The sequence below is a fragment of the Bos grunniens genome, chromosome 6 (genome assembly GCF_055505025.1).
Source record: "Bos grunniens cultivar Pamir isolate PY7600 chromosome 6, Bosgru_T2T1.0, whole genome shotgun sequence".
In the NCBI taxonomy this organism is placed as follows: domain Eukaryota; kingdom Metazoa; phylum Chordata; class Mammalia; order Artiodactyla; family Bovidae; genus Bos; species Bos grunniens.
In genome coordinates, this window is record NC_141170.1 from 9,033,431 (window position 1) to 9,057,601 (window position 24,171).

Consider the following 24,171-nt stretch of genomic DNA (forward strand, 5'->3'; position numbering starts at 1 on the left):
ATGGACTGTAGCCCACCAGCCTCCTCTGTCCATGGGATTTTCCAGCCAAGAGTACTGGAGTGGACTGCTGTTTCCTTCTCCGGGGATCTTCCCAACCCAGGGATCAAACCCCAGTCTCCTGCATTGCAGACAGACACTTTACCGTCTGAGCCACCAGGGAGACAGAATTATTTAACCATTCAGGTTAATTGATGCCACTTCGGCCCCAAATGAGATTTTATTATAATGCTTTATTTTTTTCTGAGACATATATAAAGGACTATGAAATAAATAATTGTTGAAAAAATTATGCCAAATGGAGACATTAAAAAATATTATTATTATTTTTAGAAATATATTATTAAATATTGGTGAAATAATTTTGTAAAGTATAAGATTATCCTTGATATGGTTTTTAAAAAACACTTATTTCCATGTATTTATATCTCATATTCAAGTATTAGCATACTGAATTATTTAAAATTTATCACTTGTATAATATAAGACATTGGCTTAAAACTGAATACCAAAAATGGTTGTATAGTTTTAGTTTCTTCTTTATTCCTACTTCTTCCCTACCCCTGCCATTTATATAGAGAGTTATAATTGGATATGCTAATATATAGAAACTGTGAACTGAATTCTTAATCAGTGGAGATGAATGTTTTCTGGGCTTGCACCCAAGCTCACTCTTTCCTTCAGATCTTTTTTTTTAACCTCTGAAGATTACTGACAGCTATTCTATATTTTAATAAGAAGTGGTGAAAATTGATGAAGTTTTTTTATGTTTAGTCTTAGGTTCAGAAATGATGTTTTCCTGTTTTGAAACGTTTTTTGTTAGGAATTATCTGTATTTGTGATTTTTCTTAAATAGTTCCTTTTTTTTTTAAGAGGAAGCATTTTTTAAAATCCATTGTCTTATTATTTATTGGCTTATTGATGTATCAGGCTAGCACCATCTTCTGAGAGTTTGTTACATTACAGTTTAATACTGAAGTCTAAGAGATATTTTATAATTAAGAAAATGCTTTAAGTTTTTGTGAGAATTTAAGAATTTTCTTCTATAATCAGTTTGGTTAAAATATGTTTTGATGATCATGAAAACATAACTACCTGTTTGAATTGGACTTTGTTCTTACTATTGTGAGCAATTCAGTTTCCTCTTACAATATTTTAAAGTATTCATTCGGTCATTCATTCATTAATGAGTGCCTTTAACATTCTAAGTACAGTGGTAGTGCAGTTGGTGTGATAGTGCTGTCCTAGCATAGTGTACTTGGTGTACAGGAGGACTTGATGTACAGGTGCAGAAGCAGACTCTTAAGGGATATGCAGGAGTGTGCCATACGGAGAAGGACAAGAAACACCAGACAGTTCAGGAACAAGTAAAAGAATGAATAAAGCCTCAGAAGCTAGGATATAGCCTGAGATATTAAGGGAAATTTAGCTTCCCTGGTGGCTCAGACGGTAAAAGCGTCTGCCTGCAATGTGGGAGACCTGGTTCGATTCCTGGGTCGGGAAGATCCCCTGGAGAAGGAAATGGCAACCCACTCCAGCACTCTTGCCTGGAAAATCCCATGGACGGAGGAACCTGATAGGCTACAGTCCGTGGGGTCACAAAGAGTCAGACATGACTGAGCGACTTCACTTTCCTTTCTTTCACATTTTGTTGTAGCTGTAGCTTAGGGTGTAAGGCAGGAAGAGTTGAGAAACGGAGACTATATTTTAAGGAGTTTGGATTTTCTCCTAAGAGCTGTAGAAAGCCCCTCAGGGATTTTAAGCAGAAGAATGATTTGAGCAGTGGTGTAGAGCAAGGGTCAGGAAACTGCAGCTTATGCCGCTTTTTTGTATGGCCAACTACCTGAGAATGGTTTTTACATCTTTAAATGGTTGGAAGAAAATCAAAAGAAGGATAATATTTTCTGACACCTGAAAATTATATGAAAATCAAATTTTAGTGTCCATAAATAGTTTTATTGGAACAGAGCCACACTCATCTGTTTACATCTTGTCTGTGCCTGCTTTTTCACTACAACGGCAGAGTTGAGTAGCTGCTGTAAAGAACATATGACCTGCAAAGCCTGAAATATTTACTGTCTGGCCCTTTACAGAGAATGTTTGCCAGCACCTGGTCTAAATATACCAATTAAATTATAGAGATAGTCAGAATGGGTAGAAAAGCAAGACCCACCCATATCCTGTCTATAAGAAACCCACTTTAAATATGAAGATTCAGATAGGATAAAAGTAAAAGGATGAGAAAAGATAAGTTCTATAAACCCTAATCAAAAGAAAGTTGAAGTAGTTTTGTTAATACCAGAAACAAGGAACTTAGCAGGGATAAAGAAGGCTATTACAGTAATGATCAAAGGGTCAATTCAATAAAAAGCCATCACAGTCCTAAACATATATAAAGCCACCAACAGAAAGAAACTGATAGAACAGAGAAGAGTGATAGACAGATCTACCATTGCAGTTGAGACTTCAACGCTCCTCTCATTACTGATAGGGTAAGTAGAAAATAATTAGTTAAGGATGTAGAGACGTGAGCAACATCAACCAGCTAGATCTAACTGACATTTACAGTACATTTACTCTGACAACAGCAGAATACATGTTGCTTTCAGGTGTATATGAAACAAGGCCGTATTCTGACCAATAAAAACAAATTGAAAAGAATTGAATATATTCTCTGACAGTAATGGAATTAAATTAGGAACCAATCACATAAAGATATTTGTAATATCTTTAGTTATTTGGAAATTAAACAACTCACTTCTAAATAACCTAAGAATCAATAGAAAATTAAACATTTTGAACTGAATAAAAATGAAAGCACTGCATATAAAAATTTGTGGGATGCAGCTAAAGTAGTTATTTAGAGAGAAATGTTTAGTGTTACTGAATGCTTACATTTGAAAAAAAGAAAAATCCCTATAGTCCGTAACCCAAGCGTTCATCTCAAGAAAATAGAAAATGAAGGGCAAATTAAATCTAAAGCAAACAGAAGAAGAAAATGTAAAGCTAAAACCAGAAATAAAAGACAGTAGAGAAATTAATGAAATCAAAAGCTGATCCTCTGAAAAGATTGATAAAACTGGATAAACCTCTAGCCAAACTGACCATAAAAAAAGAGAGGAGATACAAATTATAGTATCAGGAATGAAAGAGGAGAATTTGTCGTAAATCCTGTGGATATTAAAAGGAGAATGAGGAATATACTGAGAAGTTTTATTTCCATAAACAACAATTTAAATTAAATGAGCAAATCCCTTTAAAGATATAAACTACCTGAGTTTACTCAAGAAGAAATAGATAACCTGAATACTGTGATATTTATGGAAAACAAAACAAAACTGAATCCATAATTTAAAATGTTCCTACAAAGAAAACTACAGGCCCAGATGGTTTTACTGGTGAATTCTGCCAAACATGCAAGAAATAATATCAATTGTATGTAAATCCTTCCAGAATCCCAAAGAGGATGGAACGCTTCTGAACTCATTTTGTTGTGATAGCAGTGTTAATCTGATACTAAGCCCAGGAAAAGACAAAGTGACTACAGACTAATATCCCTCATGAATATAGACATAAAAAATTCTTAATAAAATATTAATGAATTGAATTTAGCAGTATATAAAAAGGATACTACATCATGACTGAGTGGTGTTTATCATAGAAATGCAAGGCTGTTTTAGCATTCAGAATCAATTAATATAATTTACTATATCAATAGGCTTAAGAAGAAAAGGCATATGATGATCTCAATAAATACATAAAAAGCATTTGATAAAATTTAATATCCATTCATGGTATTAAAAAAAAAACTGAACAAACTAGGCATGAGGATTGACTTCTTCAACCTGATAAATGGCATCTATGAAAAACCTACAGTTAACATCATACTTGATAGCAAATGAGTGAGAATGCTTTCCTACCAAGACCAGGTACAAGGCAAGGATGTTCACTTTCACTGTTCACCATATTCAACATCATTTTTGAAGTCCTAGCTATTGTAAAACAGTAAGAAGAAAGATACATGACATACAGATTAAAAAGGAAGAAATAAAACTGCAAAATTCTCAGATGATGTGAATAACTACTTCAGAAATCCCTGTGTTGAGAAAAGTGTACAGTTTAATATAAGGTGTAAATATAAGACCCAAATAAAAGATAACTCCCATTTTCAAGGATACAAAGACTCAATATTATAAAACTAACATTTCATCTCAAATTGGTTTACTGATTCAGCATAATTTTAAAACCCAATGCTATTTACGTGTGGTATTTAAACTAACTGACTCTAATATGTGTATGGATGGAAAAAAGGGCCAAGGATAGTTAATATGTTCCTGAATTACATAGCAAATGGTGAGGACCATTTGCTATGCTAGTGATAAAAATTTTTATAAACAGCTTGTAGTAAATACATTGAGGAATTCACTAAAGAAAATAGAGTGGAAATGCTAGAAACAAACCCTCATATAAAGGGAACTTTGATGTTATAATGGAAGTGATATTGAAGATCTTCTGAAAGGATTGTTATAGTTCAGTCGATAAGTCATGTCCAACTCTTTGCAACCCCGTGGACTGTAGCCTGCCAGGCTCCTCTGTCCATGGGATTCTCTAGACAAGAATACTGGAGTGGGTTGTCATTCCCTTCTCCAGGGGATCTTCCTGAACCAGGGATTGAACCTGGGTTTCCCACATTGCAGCCAAAAGATTTTTTTTAAAAAAGAAATTTTTTTTACCTTTTGTGCCACCAGGGAACCCCCGTAAGTAATAATGTACACATCAAAAAGCCTAAGAAGTAACAGAGATATAGTATGAATCTACAGGAATTCATGTTCATTGCTGGGTGAATTGTAAATTGATATAATGACTTTGAAAATAATTTGCCATTATTCTGTAAGGTTTAACATTCATAGACCCTAGGATTCAGCAGTTTTATATCTTAAACAGACTGCTGTACGTATGTATCAGGTGACCTGTACTAAGAGTAGTCATGCTGCTTCATTGTTGATAATAGCTAACAATTGGAAGCAATTTAAGTGTCCACTTGGAGGAAAGATATATAAATTGTGGTATATTCATACAAAGATGTGTTATATGGAAATGAAAGTGAATGAAGTATTCCACTTGGGATAACATGAATGAAACAGCATCATGGGGAAAATGACAGTTGTAGAAGATTGTACTGCCTGAGGAGAAAGCTGAGTGAGTTAAGAACGCAGACTCTGGAGATGGACTACGAGGGCCTTGAGTTCTGGCTCCTCTCCTTACTAGAAATGTGTCCTTATATGTTATTTATCCTCTCTATGCTTTATTTTCTCATCTGTCAGCTAGTGGTTATTGTGAGGATTAAATAATTTAATATATATAATGTGCCTGTAAAACACTTTCAGTTCAGTTCAGTTGCTCAGTCGTGTCCGACTCTTTGCGACCCCATGAATCGCAGCACACCAGGCCTCCCTGTCCAACACCAACTCCCAGAGTTCACCTAGACTCACGTCCATCGAGTCAGTGATGCCATCCAGCCATCTCATCCTCTGTCATCCCCTTCTCCTCCCACCCCCAATCCCTCCCAGCATCAGAGTCTTTTCCAATGAGTCAGGTCTTCACATGAGGTGGCCAAAGTACTGGAGTTTCAGCTTTAGCCTCATTTCCTTCCAAAGAAATCCCAGGGCTGATCTCCTTCAGAATGGGCTGGTTGGATCTCCTTGCAGTCCAAGGGACTTTCAAGAGTCTTCTCCAACACCACAGTTCAAAAGCATCAATTCTTCGGCGCTCAGCATTCTTCACAGTAAATGTTAACTATTCTTATTACTCTGGATTCTGTTGCTATTGGGCAGTTTTGTATTTACTGTTTACTTTTTGTTGTGATTTTAAATCATATTTTATCATTCCCCCTCTCCCAGTGGATCTAATATATGGTCATTGAGGGCAATTAGAAAAGAGAGGAAAATATAAGAAATAATTAAATAACCATAGTATAATTGCCAGTTGAAGCAGTTCTTAACTATTGCCTCTGGTCCTTGCCAGATCCCAGTCTATACTGGTATCTAGGAAAGACAAATACACTTCTTTTTTTTTTCATGCAAAAAAAAGAGGTGCTTTTTTTTTTTTTTTTTTTAATGAAAGACATAAGTGAACTGGGACCTTGTTATACTATGTAGCTATCATGCTGATCTTTGCAAATAAACCTATGTAATACTGGCCAGTATGAGATTCTCCAGTAAGAATTCCTATGGAGACTGCCTGAAACATGAGTTGCTTACTCCATGGTATTACGTTGCAATTTAGACCTATTATTACATTTTAACGTGAAGTTACAGGAGAGGTGGTTATCCATTACCTACCACCAGAGAGAATTTAGATAATTGAGTTAATGGTACTAAATAAGTTGAAATAATATGAATTTTTACATACTCTCCTTCCTGTCCTCTCGATTCTGCCTGCTGTTAATGTTATTCTGGTGACTCTACAGAGTAAATGGTATTTATCATTATCCCCTAAGAATCCTTGTAGGTCTGGTTTTAGATACGTATGTGATTATACAATAGAAAGAGGAGAGTGAAAAAGTTGGCTTAAAGCTCAACATTCAGAAAACTCAGATCATGGTATCTGGTCCCATCACTTCATGGGAAATAGATGGGGAAACAGTGGAAACAGTGTTAGACTTTTTTTTTTTTGGCTCCAAAATCACTGCAGATGGTGGTGATTGCAGCCATGAAATTAAAAGATGCTTACTCCTTGGAAGGAAAGTTATGACCAACCTAGATAGTATATTGAAAAGCAGAGATATTACCTTGCCAACAAAGGTCTGTCTACTCAAGGCTGTGGTTTTTCCAGTGGTCATGTATGGATGTGAGAGTTGGACTGTAAACGCTGAGCGCTGAAGAATTGATGCTTTTGAACTGTGGTGTTGGAGAAGACTCTTGAGAGTCCCTTGGACTGCAAGGAGATCCAACCAGTCCATCCTTTCTAAAGGAGATCAGTCCTGGGTGTTCATTGGAAGGACTGATGCTAAAGCTGAAACTCTAATACTTTGGCCACCTCATGTGAAGAGTTGACTCATTGGAAAAGACCCTGATGCTGGGAGGGATTGGGGGCAGGAGGAGAAGGGGACAACAGAAGATGAGATGGCTGGATGACATCACCAACTCGATGGACGTGAGTTTGAGTGAACTCCGGGAGTTGGTGATGGACAAGGAGGCCTGGCGTGCTGCGATTCATGGGGTCGCAAAGAGTCAGACACGACTGAGCGACTGAACTGAACTGAACTGATGCAATAGAAATACAGTGCAAAGTAATTATGCAAATCTTACAGCAATATAGAGAATCTATAAAAATATTAGAGAATTACTAGAATCAAAAGTAATTAAGAACTGAAGGATCTGGAGGAGTCAGGTAATAAATAATTGAAGAGAAAATCCACAAGATTCATAATGTATATGGAGAAGTTGAAAGAGTGTGATTTGATAATTAAGGGACTAAAGAAGTCCTTGGTAAAATTGTGAAAACTATGAATATTTTTGCAGCAGTGACCTTCTTTATGATAATATGAAAAATTCAGTTTGAAGAGAAGATTGTCATATTAGTGTAATTTTATTAGACTTTTTAATATAATGATATATACATACAGAAAAGTACATAAAATATATGTGTAGTTTAAAGAATAGCTGTTCCTGTGTCATGAAGTAGAGCATTGCCAAGCACCCCAGAGGCCAACCAGGTGCCTTTATCAGTCCTTTCTCTTCCTTCAGAGTTAACTGCTATCTTTTGTCCTAACATTTTCCTTGCTGTTCTTCTTAGTTTCATCATCTGTGTATTCTTCACTGATAGTTAATTTTGTCGTTTTAAAATTTCACATATTTCATTAAGAAATGAATGTCTTTCTGTTTTGCTCAACAGGTTTGTGATACTCATTCTTAATTGTGGTGTGAGACTCTAGCTCAGTTTTTCAGTCCTGTATAGTATTCCTGTAAAATGAAAGAATACATATTAGTTTAGACACCTTTGATATTTTGTATTTGTTTTAAGACCCTAAAAATGTTTTTCTTTCTTTTTTAAAAAACATTTGTTTATTTTCTGTTGTGCTGGGTCTTTGTTGCTGTGCAGACTTGTCTCCAGGTATGGCGAGCGGGGACTTCTCCCTGGTTCAGCGCACGAGCTTCTTGCTGTGGTGGCTTCTCTTGTTGTGGAGCATGCGCTCGAGGGCACACAGGCTCCGTGGTGGTGGCGTGTGGACTCAGTAGTCGCAGCTCCTGGACTCCGGAGCACAGGCTCAGCAGTTGTGGTGCATGGGCTTAGTTGCATGCAGGATCTTCCTGGATCAGGGATGGGATTTGTGTCTCCTGCCTTGGCAGGCAGATTCTTTACCACTGAACCACCAGGGGAGCCCCCCAAATATTTATCTTTATTCAACAAATATTTTTGAGTGGCTATTGAGTTTTGTGCTTTTTAAAAAAATTTGTTTTTTGTTTTTAGCTGCTTATAAAAGAACCAAGAAACGTAGCTTAAGTAATAATGAGCTTATTTTCTCGGCGTATTTGATTTCATAAAATCTTAATTTCTGTGAATCTAATACATCGTGAAAAGGAGAATCCTAACCTGAGGGAAACGAACACTGGAAGAAATATGGCAGGTGTCCTTCTTATAGAAAACACACATTAATAGGATAAACATTAAAAACAGTAGAAATGGGGAAAGGAGGGAAAAAGCATTTCACAAAGAAATTATAAAAAGTAACATATAAGAAAAATGTTAAACTGCATTGAGGTCTTTTTTTAAGATTTATAGTAGAAATTAGTTTCTTTGATGACACCTTTTTTCTTTATGTATTTGTGGAATCCAGTTTCAGGCAGTTGCATTTTTTAAGAAGTTTGGTTTAAGAATCTCCAAAGTCAAATTCTGGTAATTTTTTATTTTCTTGTGTTAGCAATTCTTCTAATACAGTATGATTTACTATGTCATCACAGAAAGACAGCATTAGAGAGTGTGCATGGCAGGGTAAAATTAAACATATGCTCACAATCAAATTAATGTATTTCATCTGTCTTCAACTAATAACAATCTGTCATGTTATCTATCTGAGTAGGGGCATAAACAGTTTATTTTGTGTTTGGAGTAACTTCCTGGAGGTAGTTAATGTGACAAGTAGTTTGTTTGAATTGAGTATAACCAGATCAACACTCTAGATGTTTCCTTGATAACCTAAAAATTACTGTGAAAATCCATACAAGTACTATATCTGTATTTTGCTTCTTTAAGTTAGACAGCGACATATTTTGCAATAACTTCACAGAGACTATTGTTTTTGCCATTATATATGGACTAAGAAGCATAAATAGTTTATACTTTTAATGCTTTCTTTCTATTAACAGGGAACAGACAATAATGTAATAAGTTAGCATCGTACGGTACTTTCGCTTTTTTAAAAAACATGAAGTAATACATTCTGGTTTGAATGAAAAAGTCATATTCATTATAGAATATGTTCTTAATGGATGTCGAAAAGTGAATATTTAGGAAAATAGAAATATCTTAGGCCAATATAAAGCAATATAGAAACTGTTGTGATTTAAAAATTTTGCTTAAAGTTTTATATTTAGTTTGATTAGTAGCTCTGATTATTATATATTTGATACATAGTTTTTAGGCTATTTATTACATTTGGGACTGTATCTTGGGAGGCTGTTCTGTTCATTGCATCAACGATCCTGTAAGTAGCTGCAGTGGAGATTCTGAACATGGATGCCCGGATGCCAGGAAACAAATAGGACTAAAAAAGAGAAGTTGTCATATACTTGGCTTATTAGCATTAGTGTGTGTATATTAGAAGTCAAAATATATACATAATTTTAAGCACATGTAAATCAAATTTAATAAATTATTAAGGGTATTTTACTTGTCATGTGTGGGCTAATCATGATGGATCATTTTTAAACATTATGTAATTTCACAATTTGTATGTACAGCTGCAAGTACTTTGTAAAGGACTTTATATAATCAAGTGCTAAGGCAGAGTGTCTTATTTTGTAATGCTGATGGGACCAGTTTTATGATTTACTGTTATTAATGAATGTTTTTAAAGTACTAGTAAGCAATAACCAGGTATATAATAGTTCACGTTTTTACAGTAATGAGCATTTAAAGTTTGATATCTTTATTCTTTGAATTAAAACTCTGAATAAAAGACTGTTACGTGATCATCCCCAAAACTAAGGTTCCTTCTTCGTTGTGAGCCACTGGCTGGATTTGGAGCAGGGTGGTTTGGTTCTCTCCCGTGCTGCAGGTGGCTAGCAATGGAACTTGGGTTCAGTCCCTCTGAACCTCAGTGTCTTGTGTGTGAAGTTAGCTAATGCTTTACCTGTCTGTCAAGATTGTTATGGGGCCCCTAGGCGTTCTGTAAATTTTGAAATGGATTTGAGGTGCTTCAGAAGTCTCTTGAAGTGGTTTCTCTGCATCTGTTCTGCCCTTCCAGCTCCCTTCTCCTCTTAGTAGCCAGAGTAAATTTTCCCAAAAGGCAAAGATCACATTGTGTCCTTGCGTACAGCCCTCCAGGGACTTTGCTTTGCCATGTTTGAGTGATATCTTTGTGTTTTACCACACATGCTCAGTATGCTTCTTTGTTTTCCTCAGTTGTACTCAGTCATTTTCCCTTTTACATTGTGTCCTAGTGACAGAAACATTTTTCTCTTCCAACTTCCTCCTATCCTGGTTGCTTATTCTCATCTCTCAGATCTCAGACCAAAGAGGTCTTTCATGGCTACCTTATAAAATTGCCATAGTTGCCATGGCAGATTCAAGTCAATGTATGGCAAAACCAATACACTATTGTAAAGTAAAATAAATAAACAAATTAAAAAAAATATTGTCATAGTTGCTATCTTGCTTCTGGTCACTCTGTTACTCTCTATCTGCTCAACAACTCCCCCACACACAATTTCTGATTATAATTGTTACATTGACTTGTTCATGTATTTGTTTACTTGTTTCAGTCTTTAATGTGAGAATAAGGATAGTATCTATTTTGTTCTCTAATTTATTGCTTACACTTAGCATAATACTTGACATAATAGGTGTTTATTTAATAAACTAATTTTAAGGTGGTGTTTTCTTTTAAAGAAGTACATGAACTATTTTCTCGGTAGCCTGTGATTTTTGCAACTGCATAGTTAATCTGAATCATCTTAGGTTGACTAATATGCAGTGTAATGACTAATGACTTTGTGTATAAGTATAAACCTTGCCATCTTGTATTTTTAAAATTATAACATGACAGTGGCAACTATTTATGTATACAAGATGCCTGAACAGAAAGAAATGTGTCATATTCCTGAAATCTGTAGGAGTGTAACATTTATCATTTACAGTTTTCTTTTGAATAGTCTCTGAAATTAGAAACAAAAGTTGTCACTGTGTAGTTAATAGAAATATTTTGAGTCCAGCAAGGGAAAGTTGAAGGTTTTCCAGTGTAGATCATCACCTGTAGGATTTCCTTTCAGTGCTTATATTTTGGCTCAGGTCGACTGGAATATATGAGGTACGATAAATGAAAGTGTAGTGGTGTATTTGTTATCTACATGTATATGAACCTCTTAGTATCCTATAGAAGACCCTTATGCACCAGCCCTGCTGATTTTACCATCTCTTGGAAGCCAGGTTCTTCAGATGCTTTTGCACACTTTCCTTGGTAAAGAATGTGTGTCTCCTCTGTTTCTAAGGTTGTCTGGATAATTTTTCCTCATCCTTCAGGAGTTAGCTGAAGCATCATCTTCTCTTGTGAGATCTTTCTTGTCCCCCTGTGGAGTCTTAGAAGTTTTCTGTATTGCTCCTGTTGTACCTTATCTTATACAGACCACTGTTCTCTTGGTCTTAGAATTTCATTGTATAATATCTTTCCACATGTGTTCCTCTCAGCCTTCTTAGCAGTTAGCACTTAGAAGACCCTGGATAAATAGTTCATGAATAAATACATTAATGACAGTAATACTTATTATATGCCAGTCACATACTATGTACCTTGCTATGTACCAGTCATTGTCCTGTGTGCTTTATATGTATTTAGTCATTTTATCTATTACATATTAATATTATGTGGTAGGTACTATTGTTGTTCCCATTGCATGAGCAAACTGAGAGAGGTTGGTTGTTCAAGGTTCCACAAACAGAAACCACAAGGCATCAAGCCCAGGCAGTTTGGCTCTGCAGACTGTATTCTTTACTACTTCTCCTACATCCTTTCCAAATAAATAGTGAATGATTGAAGAACCATAGTTTCTTCTATTTTTGCCATAATGCAAACATTTGAGAAGTTCAGAAAAGTTATTTCTTTTATTGAGACTAGTGTTTATATATAATCTACCACTCCAGATAGTAAAATAGTAACAAAGATCATCTATTGGGATATGAAAAATATTGTTGTAATGATACTTACTTTATGATGATATTTGACATAATGTCATTTTTATCAAGATTGTGTATTGTTTATTAAACACCATTCACTTTCTGTTACTCATCAAAATCTGTTTCTATATCCTGATATAAAGGCCACTTTATCCTGAAAGTTATCAAGATAAGTAAAGTTTGAACCATCACATCAGTTTAGGGGATTAGTGTCCCATTGGAATCAGCAGGACCAAATGAAGGATGAAAGTGACAGCTTTAGATTCAGAATTCTCATGTGTTGCTTCTAAATCAAAGCTTTGTTCTTCATTAAAACCAAAAAAAAGCATCTTAAGAATATATCATAAAATATTTATGGTTGAAATGACATGGCTTTGATTTGCTTTAAAATAAGAATGTGGATATGGATGAAACAAGATTTGTCATGACTTTATAATTTTTCACATATTTTGTATCTTCTAGCAAAATGAATTAACAAAAGGAGAATGCACTTTTGTTTTCATACTGTTTTCCATGTACATATTACTTGAACTGTTTAATGGCAGAATAAAGAACATTTCTCCAGTAGTTTACATTTGGTTTGTATTTGTTTCCCTGGTAACTAAAAATGTAATTGCCTTTCAATTTATAATTAAGTTTGATGTAATTTTTAAACTGTTCTGTTGAATATGACATAACCAGAATCTAAGAGATGGTTGTAATGCTGGATTTTATGATCTGACTAATTATAACTTCAAGTTTTCATTAGTTAATAACTCAAGACCCTATATAGGCTCAGGAAGAGGTTTATTGTTAACAAGAGTGATGAAAATCTATATTTTATGTTAGTTAAGGTAATTAGTGGTAAAGAATCTGTTCAATCCCTGAGTCGGGAAGATCCCCTGGAGAAGGAAATGGCAACCCACTCCAGTATTCTTGCCTGGGAAATTCCATGGACAGAAGAGCCTGGAGGGCTACAGTCCATGGGGTCACAAAAGAGTTGGATATGACTCAGCAACTAAACACCACCACCAACAGTCTGTATTAGTTAAGGCAATGCTAAATGCTATAAACAGACAGCCCCTGAAGTTTCACTATCTTAACACAATAACAATTTATTTCTTACTTATATAAAGACCAAACCCTGTTACTGCTTATCAGTGTCTCATCTCCCTTTCAGAAACCCAGACTCCTTCCATTTTTCTGGAACTGCCATTTTCAATAGATGGCTTCATAGGTTACTGTGAAAAAGGAAAGTAAGGACTGTCACACCAGAGTTCAAGCCTAGTAGTGATCAGTTCAGTTCAGTTGAGTCACTCAGTCCATGTCCAACTCTTTGCGACCCCATGGACTGCAGCACGCCAGGCCCCCGTCCATCCCCAACTCCCGGAGCCCACGCAAACTCATGTCCATTGAGTCCGTAATGCCATCCAACCATCTCATCCTCCATCGTCCCCTTCTCCTCCTGCCCTCAATCTTTCCTAGCATCGGGGTCTTTTCTAAGGAGTCAGCTCTTCGCATCAGCTGGCCAAAGTATTGGAGTTTCAGCTTCAACGTCAGTCCTTCCAATGAACACCCAGGACTGATCTCCTTGAGGATGGACTGGTTGGATCTCCTTGCAGTCCAAGGGACTCTCCAAGAGTTTTCTCTAACACCACAGTTCAAAAGCATCAATTCTTCAGCGCTCAGCTTTCTTCATAGTCCAACTCTCACATCCATACATGACTACTGGAAAAATCGTAGCCTTGACTAGACGGACCTTTGTTGGCAAAGTAATGTCTCTGCTTTTTAATATGCTATCTAGGTTGGTCATAACTTTCCTTCCAAGGAGTAAGCGTCTTTTAATTTCATGGCTGCAGTCATCATCTGCAGTGATGTTGGAGCCCAAAAAAATAAAGTCTGACACTGTTTCCACTGTTTCCCCATCTATTTGCCATGAATTATAGTAAAAATTGTACATATTAATTTTTCAAACAGCTTTCCAACTTCTTATCCAAATTATTCTTGTTAGCCAAAGTTAATTGGCTTCTAAGACTTCCATCTCATGTACCATGTGAGTTTTAAGAATATGGCAGATAGATTTAGTATCTTGATAACTTATTTTCTTTTGTTCCATTTTAATTTCCAGGTTAGGGTGAGTGAGCTAAGGGATTTTTTGGGGGGCTGAGCGCAGTTGGTTTTGACAGTGAAAAATTTGGGTTTTCTTGTCTGTCCAACACCATCTTAGAATTTTTTCATCTCGTGTTTTTTTAATCTCCGTTTATGTCAGCTACACAAGAAAGCCTTTGACATTGTTATTATTGATTTACTTCCTGCATTCTTATCCTATACAGTTCTGACCTTCACTTTTCAGACCCCTGTTTCTGCCCTTTCTTAACTTCTGAGATTCTTCTATTGGGTCTTCAGGAACTTACAAATAAGATATCAGTAAAATTCCTATACTCTCAACATCTTCCTTGAACCAAAGTTTTTAAACTACTTCTGTCACTTAGCTCTCCTGTAAGGACAGTACTGCTGTCTCCTGAAGCTCTTTCAAATATTGACGTCCCCTCCTGTGTCTGCCTTATCACTAGTACTGGAGGGTGGGTAGTGACCTTCTTGTTATTGCTCTTTCCAGATCTTTCTTCTTTATCTTGCCTAAAAACCCTTAGATTTGACTATCAAGCTGTATGATTATACATGAGCCAACCCCTGAATCACTCACTGCCTTGAATTTCTTAAGGATTTTGGTTCCTGGGTCAGTCACTGCATTACTATTGCTTTCTTGATTAGCAATTTTAGTTGCATACCGATTCTCCTTTTAATACTTTGGTCTCTCAGTTCCTTGAATTCATCGTCTGCTATAATGTTGCCACCCATCAACACTAACATAGTGTTTGTTGTTGTTGTTGTTGAAGGATAATTGCTTTACCGAATTTTGTTGTTTTCTGTCACACCTCAACATGAATCAGCCATAGGTATACATGGTTATTCTGAAGACTTACTCTCTCCATAATATCAATTATCACTTTCTTGTGTCCCAGTTTGTCTGTTATCTCTCATCTTTGGTAACCCAATTTCAGTAATTTTTAAACCCACTTAAGACTTTGACATTGCTTAATCTTACCAATTTTTCATTTTCTAACTTAAATTCCATGCTTTTTTCAATATAATCTACTCCTTAACATTTTTTATCTTCAATTACCTGCCCTTCTTTTCAGTAATTGTACATGATTGGGAAAACTCCATCACTACTTAACTGTAAATCTTTATTTGCTCAGCAGCTGCATCCATGCAGCTGTGTGTACCTGGAACAACACCTACGATACACTGTTTCGCTTAAAGTCCAGGTTAAACTATCTTCAAGTGATTCTCTTTATCTTCTACATGCATGGCAAATCTATTAGTATTTCTTACTCACTTTTTATTCCCAAAATATATTGAGAATCTACCCTACTTTTTATCATCTCTCTTGCTCCCACCTTTGTCCAAACTACGGTCTTCTCTTTCCTAGAGTTTTACTGTAATCTAACGCAGTGTCTTCTCTGCTTTACATTTAATTACAGTTTATTTCCCAGTAGCTCAGCAGTAAAGAATCCACCTGCAATGCAGGAGATGCAGGTTGAGAAGATCCCCTGGAGAAGGAAATGGCAACCCACTCCAGATTTTAGCCTGAGAAATCCCATGGACAGAGGAGCCTGATGGGCAGTCCATGGGGTCGTGAAAGAGTCAGACAGGACTTGGTGACTAAAACAACAAACAGTGGTTTATTTAGCAGCCCCAGCCTTTTAAACTGTAAGATGACATCTTAAAAATTTTTTTTTTCCTTACAAACCTCCCAGTAGCTTTGCATCTCTCTTTTAGTGACCTATATAGTTCCTGGCTTTTAAAACTTCATTTCCTGCTGTTTCCCTCTCTTGCTAACTCATCAGTCACTCTAGCCTCCTGGCTTTTCTTTGAGTGTGGTGAGTGTGGTCTTCACCTTAAGGGTCTTTGACCTACGTGTTTGAAAGAGTAATTCCTCTCATGTATATTTTATTTTTTTTCAATAAGATATATCAACATTTGCAATACTTTGTAATTTACTTGTTGCTCTGTTTCTCTGAATTAAAATGTAAGTTCATTGTTACATATGCAGCTCTTAGGACAGTGCCTAGCCATGTCTGTGTTTGTGTTAGTTGCTTAGTTGTGTCCGACTCTTTGCGACCCCATAGACTGTAGCCCACCAGGCTCTTCTGTCCATGGAATTCTCCAAGCAAGAATACTGGAGTGGCCATTTCCTTCTCTTTGCCTAGCCATAGTAGGCACTCAAATATTTGCTGAATGAGTAGAGTGAGTGATCAGTAAACTGGTTATCCACTGAAATTGTTAAGCATACTTTAAGCAGGGTATAGTATAGTAGAGCTGAAAGAATGTTGCATATTACAATGTTAATGCCCATGTCTTTCAGTTGTTTAGATATTGGAAGGATATACACCAAAATTTTAACAGTAGTTGTTTCTAGTTAGTGACATTTTTTATATCCTTTTGATAATTGTTTTTCTGAATATTTGGGAAATGTTTATGTATTAATGCTGTTGGGAGATTTTAATTCTGTTTTCAAAAATAAAATACAGGAACTAGCTGTATTAAAATAAGAAAATAATAAGAGTAAGTATTTTATTAAAAAAAATAAAATACTGGTTCACTGAAGTAGGGTCCCCAGCCCCTGGGCCATGGACTGGTACCAGTGTTTGGCCTGTTAGCTACTGGGCCGTACAGCAGGAGATGAGTAGCAAGCCGGTGAGCGAGCGAAGCTTCATCTGTCTTTACAGCCATTCCCCTTTGCTCACATTGCCTCCTGTCAGATGTGCGACAGGCATTCTCATAGGAGTGAGAACCCTACTGCGCTTGAATTGGTCATGGAAAAATTGTCTTCAAGAAACTGGTCCCTAGTGCCAAAATGGTTGGGGACCCCTGCACTGAAGGATATAAGGGAAATTAAATCATATCAGTAAGATGGTTACCACATGTATGCTAGATGAATACTGGATAATAATTTTAAGGATGCTTTCAGAAATCGAAGAAATGAAAGAATTTACCAGTATCTCACTGTAGTTTCATTGTCAGAATTTATTTCTGGATTATTTAGAATGAAGTATTCTAGTAACTAGGGCTTTCCTGGTGGCTTAGCAATAAAGAATCCATCTGCCAATGCAGGAGACGTGGGTTTGATCCCTGGGTCAGGAAGATCCCCTGGAGAAGGAAATGGCAACCCACTCCAGTATAGTTGCCTGGGTAATCCCATGGACAGAGGAGCCTGGTGGCTGTAGTCCTTGGGGTTGCAAGAGTCACAGCTTAGTGACTGAACAACAACAGACTCTAGTAATTAAGGCCTTTTAAATTTTGCTCACTAAATTCTAACACAACAGAGGAAAACAATGGTCAAATTCTGCGAGGGCCTTTTCTATATCTGCTGTGTCATTCTCAAAATCTCGGTTATTTAAGATAACTTTTATGTTTCTTAATGGTCTTTTATATTCCTAATACTGGTGGTAATTTTTTTAGGACCTGGATTGTATCTCTTTGGGTTCTCACTGCCTACCATAGAGCTTGGTATATAATAAATACTTACTGAATAATTTTGTATCAATTGATTAGTGATAGTTATTAGTCTCTAATGATTATCTTTGTTAGGGAAAAAACTTTTGCCTAGTAAATCCCCCAGTGCTATATAGATAAATTTATAGTAGTTTATCTGTGTAAGTAGTTGAGGAGTTATCTGGTAGGCAAGTGGAGAAGGGAGAGAAGAAAGAAAGGAAGAAAGACACAACCGTGGCAGACTGTGTTCCATTAGAAAAGACAAACGTACATACATGTTGAATGACAGACTTTATTTTTTTAATTTGACAGTGATTTCACTGGGGAATTTTCCTAGTGACATGATTTGTTCTTACTCTTGTTGAATTAGGAAAGTATTCTAACTTCAATATTATGGTAAACTAGATGTACAAATGTCAGTGCTAATAGCTTAGTATTTTAGTCGTCAACAAATTGATGCCTGTGGTATCTGGACATTTTTTGGCCTCTTCTTGTAAATAAAGTCTCAGTGATGTTTAAGGAACAGCAAGTTGTGGCCAGAAAAGAAAAAAGGTGCATATTATCCTAGTTAAGCAGTATAAATGGGGCTCAGGAATCCCCCAGTAGATCAAAAATCTCCTAGAGAAAGATCTCTTGAGCTTACAAACTAAAGACCTTCAATGTAATTTCAAATAAAGACTTTTACGTATTATGAGAGCATTTTTTAGTTGATAATCAATTGCCACTATTATGTAAGCTTACTAGATTTGCAAATTTACAAGTTTTTACAAGTCAGTTGGGTCCCTTCCTCAGGAAATCAGTTTAAGTTTTTTTTTCCTATATTGACTCAAAGAGCCTAGTTGTCCTTAAATCCTGTGAATATATTTGCCTTATAATTTGACAGCATTGAATCAACACCCTTATAGGGTTTGTAGTGTTGTAAAAAGAGAAACTGTTCAATAAAAGATCACATTTGAAAAAATTAGACTGTGTTGGATAAAACCAGTATTGGATATGAGTACTATGCTTTGCTTTAAAGCACCTACCACTATTCAAGAAAATATATTCTGGCCCATTACTGCTTTGAGAATGGACACTTTTAGAATTGGAAAGCAAATGAGCTATGTCTTTGTGAAATTAAACCATAACTGTAAATAAAGTAAGTAGACAATGAAATATTGATATCTTTTGGCAGAAAATTAATAATGTGCTTGTGTTAACATTAAAGTTTATAGAGATTACAGAACTATTGTAATTAATATATTAAGGTAATTAAACTTTCAAACCAAATATGCTGTGGAAAGTATATGTTACAATTAATCACTATGTTTAAATGCGTTATACTAATGCGTATTTTTTGAGTATCATCAAATGTGCCTCAAACTATATAGATAATAGGAATGATAGCTTTTAGTTTTCTGGGCACTTAACATGTGCTGGTCATTGTGCATAAAAGTGAAAGTCACTCAGTTGTGTCTGACTCTTTGAGACCCCGTTGACTATACAGTCCGTGGAATTCTCCAGGCCAGAATACTGGAGTGGGTAGCCTTTCCCTTCTCCAGGGGATCTTCCCAAGCCAGGGATCGGATCGAACCCAGGTCTCCTGCATTGCAAGCGGATTCTTTACCAGCTGAACCACCAGGGAAGCCCCATTGTACACTAAACATGGATTAATTCTCAAAGAACTTTGTATATAATAGATCCATTTGTTTTTCCCAGGTTTTAGATTTAGAGACTGAAGCATAAAGAGTTTAAAAGAATTGCCCCAAATTATACCACTAGTGTCTAAGCTGGGGTATAATCTTGGAAAAGAAGTCACATTTAAACTTATTAAATATTTATTGATTGACTTTATTACTGAATTTTGTTCTCTGTTTTTGTTTACCTTTCTAGTTGATTTGGAGCATATGCGAACAGTAAAACCTGAAAAACACTTAAGATTTTGCCAGGAAAATGGTTTTAGTAGCCACTTTGTCTCAGCAAAGACAGGAGACTCTGTAAGTAAGATAATGAATGCTAAATATTATAAATGATGTTTTACTTTTATTTACTGATACTCATAGGAAGTATACTTTCATTACTTAACTTTTAGATTAATTCCTATTGAAGACATAAAATACCATTAGGTTATATACAACATGCTTATTCTATTGATACTCCTCTTATAATTTATTTAACATAATTTCATGGTTCTTTTAGGGAATTAAAAATACAAAAGTTAAAAAGAATATAAATCACTCATAATCTCACCCTCCAGAGATGATCATTCATAACCTCATATAATAGTCTCATTTTCTGATGCTGCTGCTACCACGGCTAGTGGACTGTGTTTACTGAGTGCCTACTTTGTGATGGACATGTACTGCTTTGATTATCTCTATTTAGTTGTTAATTAATTAATTGTATTTGAATGGATGCTTATTCTGTAAATCACCATAACCATTTAAATAAGAAGTTTAGAATGATGTTAAAATATTTTTGAATTAGTCTAAAATATCTTCACATGTAAGTCAGATTTATTTTCTAGAAATCATAAGTAATTATCTTTGTTTTATAGAATAGTCTTATGTTGTGGGGGTTCAGGGTACACAGAATAAGTGGTGGAGATAGGATTTGTAAACCTAAGGGATTGACATTCCAGGGTTCACCATATTAACCATGCTAAATGTTTATTTTTTTAAAAATTGAGATCATAATATAGAAATAATTTTGTATTTTTTAATTTAATATGTTTATCTGTAGAAAATTTTCTTGTGTCACTTAATATTACTAAATAGATTAAAATCTCACTAGATTTAATAATCCATTAAATAAATGTTCAGATTTATTCAACCAGGTCCCTATTGTTAGATATATAGATTGTTTCCAAGTTCAGGACATTGTAAAATTTTGTCTGTAAGTTTTGATTATTTCCTTGGAAGAGAATTGAAACCTTTTGCCAAATTACCACCAGAAAGCCTAAGTTAATTTATCCTACCATCAGCATTGTATGAGTGCCATATCTCTGTAATCTTTTTTAACATTCAGAATTTATTTATTTTTAAAACTTTGTCAGTTTGGCAGACAAGGGATTAAAAGGTATTTTACTATTTAAATTTCTTTGACTGCTATTGAGCTTGAAATTTTAAAAATTTTATTGCCTACTTTCTGCTTATTATCTGTTTATAATATTATGTACTTATTATAAATTTATTTATTGTTGATTTTCTGCTTATTACCTGTTTATTATATTTTTGTTGCTTTTTAAAATTTTCTATGACCTTTTTGTGTTAGGGATAACATAACAGCCATTTGTCATAATTTTTGCAAATATTCTCTTTCCGCTGCCCAGATTTTTGTTTGATCGTTCATTTTCTTGACATTTTCAACCAAAGGACGTTTGAATTTTTCTGTGGTTTAATCTTCTTCATGTTTTCCCTGTATGATTTCACTGATGGTTTATATGCTCAGGGTAAATATTAAATAATATAAAAGTTATTTAATCTTTTGAGGGATCAAACTCATTTAAAAATGTGATGTGTTAGAACCCTTTACCCAGGATAATGCTAACGTGAGACACCTACCTACTTTAAAAATGTATACAGTATGAATATTCCTTGATAAACCCATCCATGAATTGGGCTTTTACCCTCACTTATCTTCCTGGGGGTCTCTTGTCATTTTAGAATTATTTTAACTTCCAGTATTTTAGCTTGTGTTTAACGACTTAGTATTTTTTGTGTACTTTTAAAAATCCTCATTGTTTTCTTTTTAAAGGCAACTTTGAAATGGTTTGTTCTTGTGAAGTCACTTTACGTCATCTCCAATCATGGGTTACTTCCCTTCATTGCTTGAGAAGTTGATCTCCGGTCTTACTGTACTTTCTCTGATACTACCTTTGTCATAATTCTTAGTGGTGTCAGTATCTTTGTTCACCACCCCACCTCATCCATGCACCCCCATGCTCTGTCATTACAGATTACTGTAGCCCTTCTGTTATCTCATATCTCAGTATCAGGCATGCTAATCACTGACCAGCTTGAATGCGCTAGTCCAGTCAGTCTGCAGCCGCAGCAGGGCCTACATGACATTGATCCTAACACTTGCCCCTGACCTTTCATGTCCTCATTTTCCTTTCTTCCTTACTCATAGTCAGTCAAAATCATTACCATGCAATACTCTGTCAGTTTCCTTTCCCGTCAGTCACTTTATCTGACTTATTTGACAAAACCTTGACTATGCCCCTTTATATGATTGCACTCATGTATTTGAACATGACGAGAGAAAAAAGCTTAGAGGCATGTTGGAGGTTTCACTTACAGTCCACAGTCAGCTCACCTCAAGTGGACCTTAATGCTGCTTAGTACTTATGTCCTTAGGCCATTGTCTCTCTCCTTCACCTAGATGAGTGTTTCATAGCTTCTCTTCTCAAATCTTCAAACCTTCATCATCCATTCTCTTAGCCGATTCCCTTGTTTCTTATTTTATAAAAAAAATATTGAAACAAAGGGAAGACAACTTTGACATACTCTTGCCACCTCGTCTCCCCCAACTCTCCTTCCCACCCACTGTCCATTCCCACCTCTCTGTCTCCTCTGAGATTCCTGTGGGTTGGGCTGTCTCTGCTCGTAGCTAGGCTCAACTCCTCCCTTGTGCATTAGTCCCATGTGTCTTTGCCTCGTAACAAACATGGCTTAAAATTCTCACTCCTGCATCGTTTTTTTTCCCGTCTACTGGATTATTCTATCAGCACACGAAATGTTATGACTTCTCTTACCTTAAATATAAGAAAACGCTTGATCACCCACATTGTTAGCTGTTTCTTACTCTTTGCTACTTACCAGTAGAATGTTTTCAAAAGAGTTATCTCCAGTTCTCTCCTCCCGGTTTGTCTTCAACAGTTCCAGTCAGACTTTTGCCCCTAATATTTACCCCAAAATGCTCTTATTAAGGTCATCAGTGACCTCCTTTTTGCTCAATTCAATGGCCAGTTCTTAGTCCTCATCTTACTTGATTTAGTTGTAGCATATAAAATAGTTGATCACTTGCTCCTCTTGGGAATACTTTGTTCACTTAGTTTCCAGAATACTACATCTTCTGGTTTCCCTCCTACCTTGACAACTACTCTCTTATCACCTTTGCAGATTCCTTCATTGAATTGCCCTAGGCACAGTCCTTGGATATCTCTCTTTTTTAAACTTATTCCCTTTGTGACCTCATCTAGTCTCATGGCTTTGGCCAAACCTCTTTGAACTCCAGACTCATATACCCCAGCACTCCTGCTTAAGTGTCTTAAGAGTCAGTCCAGTTTAATGCAGGATTCAGGTCCAGAACTGAGCTCTTGATATTTCTTCGTCAGATCTTTTCCAGTCTTCCCCACTTCAGTAAATGGTAGATCTCCTATGTGTTGCTAAGACCACGAAGATTTTGGAGTCATCCTTGACTCCTGTCTTTGACATACCACAACTCTCACCAAGTCCTGTTTTTCTGCTTTTAAAATGTGCCCATAATCTGGTGACTTTTCTTGCCATTGCCACTGCTGCCACTTTGTTTCAGGCCTCCATCATCTCTTACATTAGTGTTCTTGCCAGGTTCTCTTTTTGACCCTTCATCTTCTATAGTGAATATTCAGTACAACAACCAGATTGACCTTGTTAAAACAGAAGTCACATCAAGCCACCCTCCATTTCATTCAGAGTGAATGAAAGCCAAAGTCCTCCCCATAATAGCCCAACAGATCTTACCTGATTTGTTAGGCGTACCTGATGCTCTTAGTCACTCTGCTGTTTTTCTTTTACAGTCCTCCTTTTCTCTCCATTTCACCACACTAGCTTTCCTGTTTCTCCTTGAACTTTGACCATCAGTGAACTATAATATGTAATGCTCTTTGGGGTACAAATGACATAAGCCTTTTGGGGACATCATCTCTTTTTGATTAGAAGTTAAAATTAAGTTGTTGAAAGTGAAAGTCATTCAGTCCTGTCTGACTCTTTGCAACGCCATGGACTGTACAGTCTGTGGAATTCTCCAGGCCAGAATACTGGAGTGGATAGCCTTATTGAAGTTGTGATAAATATTCAGTAAGTAGTCATGAGTATAAAAAAGTTCTTCATGACCCAGATAATCATGATGGTGTGACACACTCACCTAGAGCCAGACATCTTGGAATGTGAAGTCAAGTGGGCCTTAGGAAGCATCACTACGAACAAAGCTAGTGGAGGTGATGGAATTCCAGTTGAGCTTTTTCAAATCCTAAAAGGTGATGCTGTGAATGTGCTACACTCA

At 36.0% G+C, this 24,171-nt stretch overlaps 1 protein-coding gene across 2 annotated transcripts in view; it reads left to right on the plus strand.

Moving 5' to 3' along the window:
- Positions 1 to 24,171, plus strand: part of RAB28 (RAB28, member RAS oncogene family) — a 97,978-nt gene that overhangs the window by 60,556 nt on the left and 13,251 nt on the right. For both annotated transcript variants that reach the window (XM_086407488.1, XM_086407487.1), the window contains exon 5: positions 19,801 to 19,904. In XM_086407488.1, coding sequence (XP_086263614.1) covers positions 19,801 to 19,904 — 104 coding nt within the window. The remainder of the gene's footprint in view (positions 1 to 19,800; positions 19,905 to 24,171) is intronic.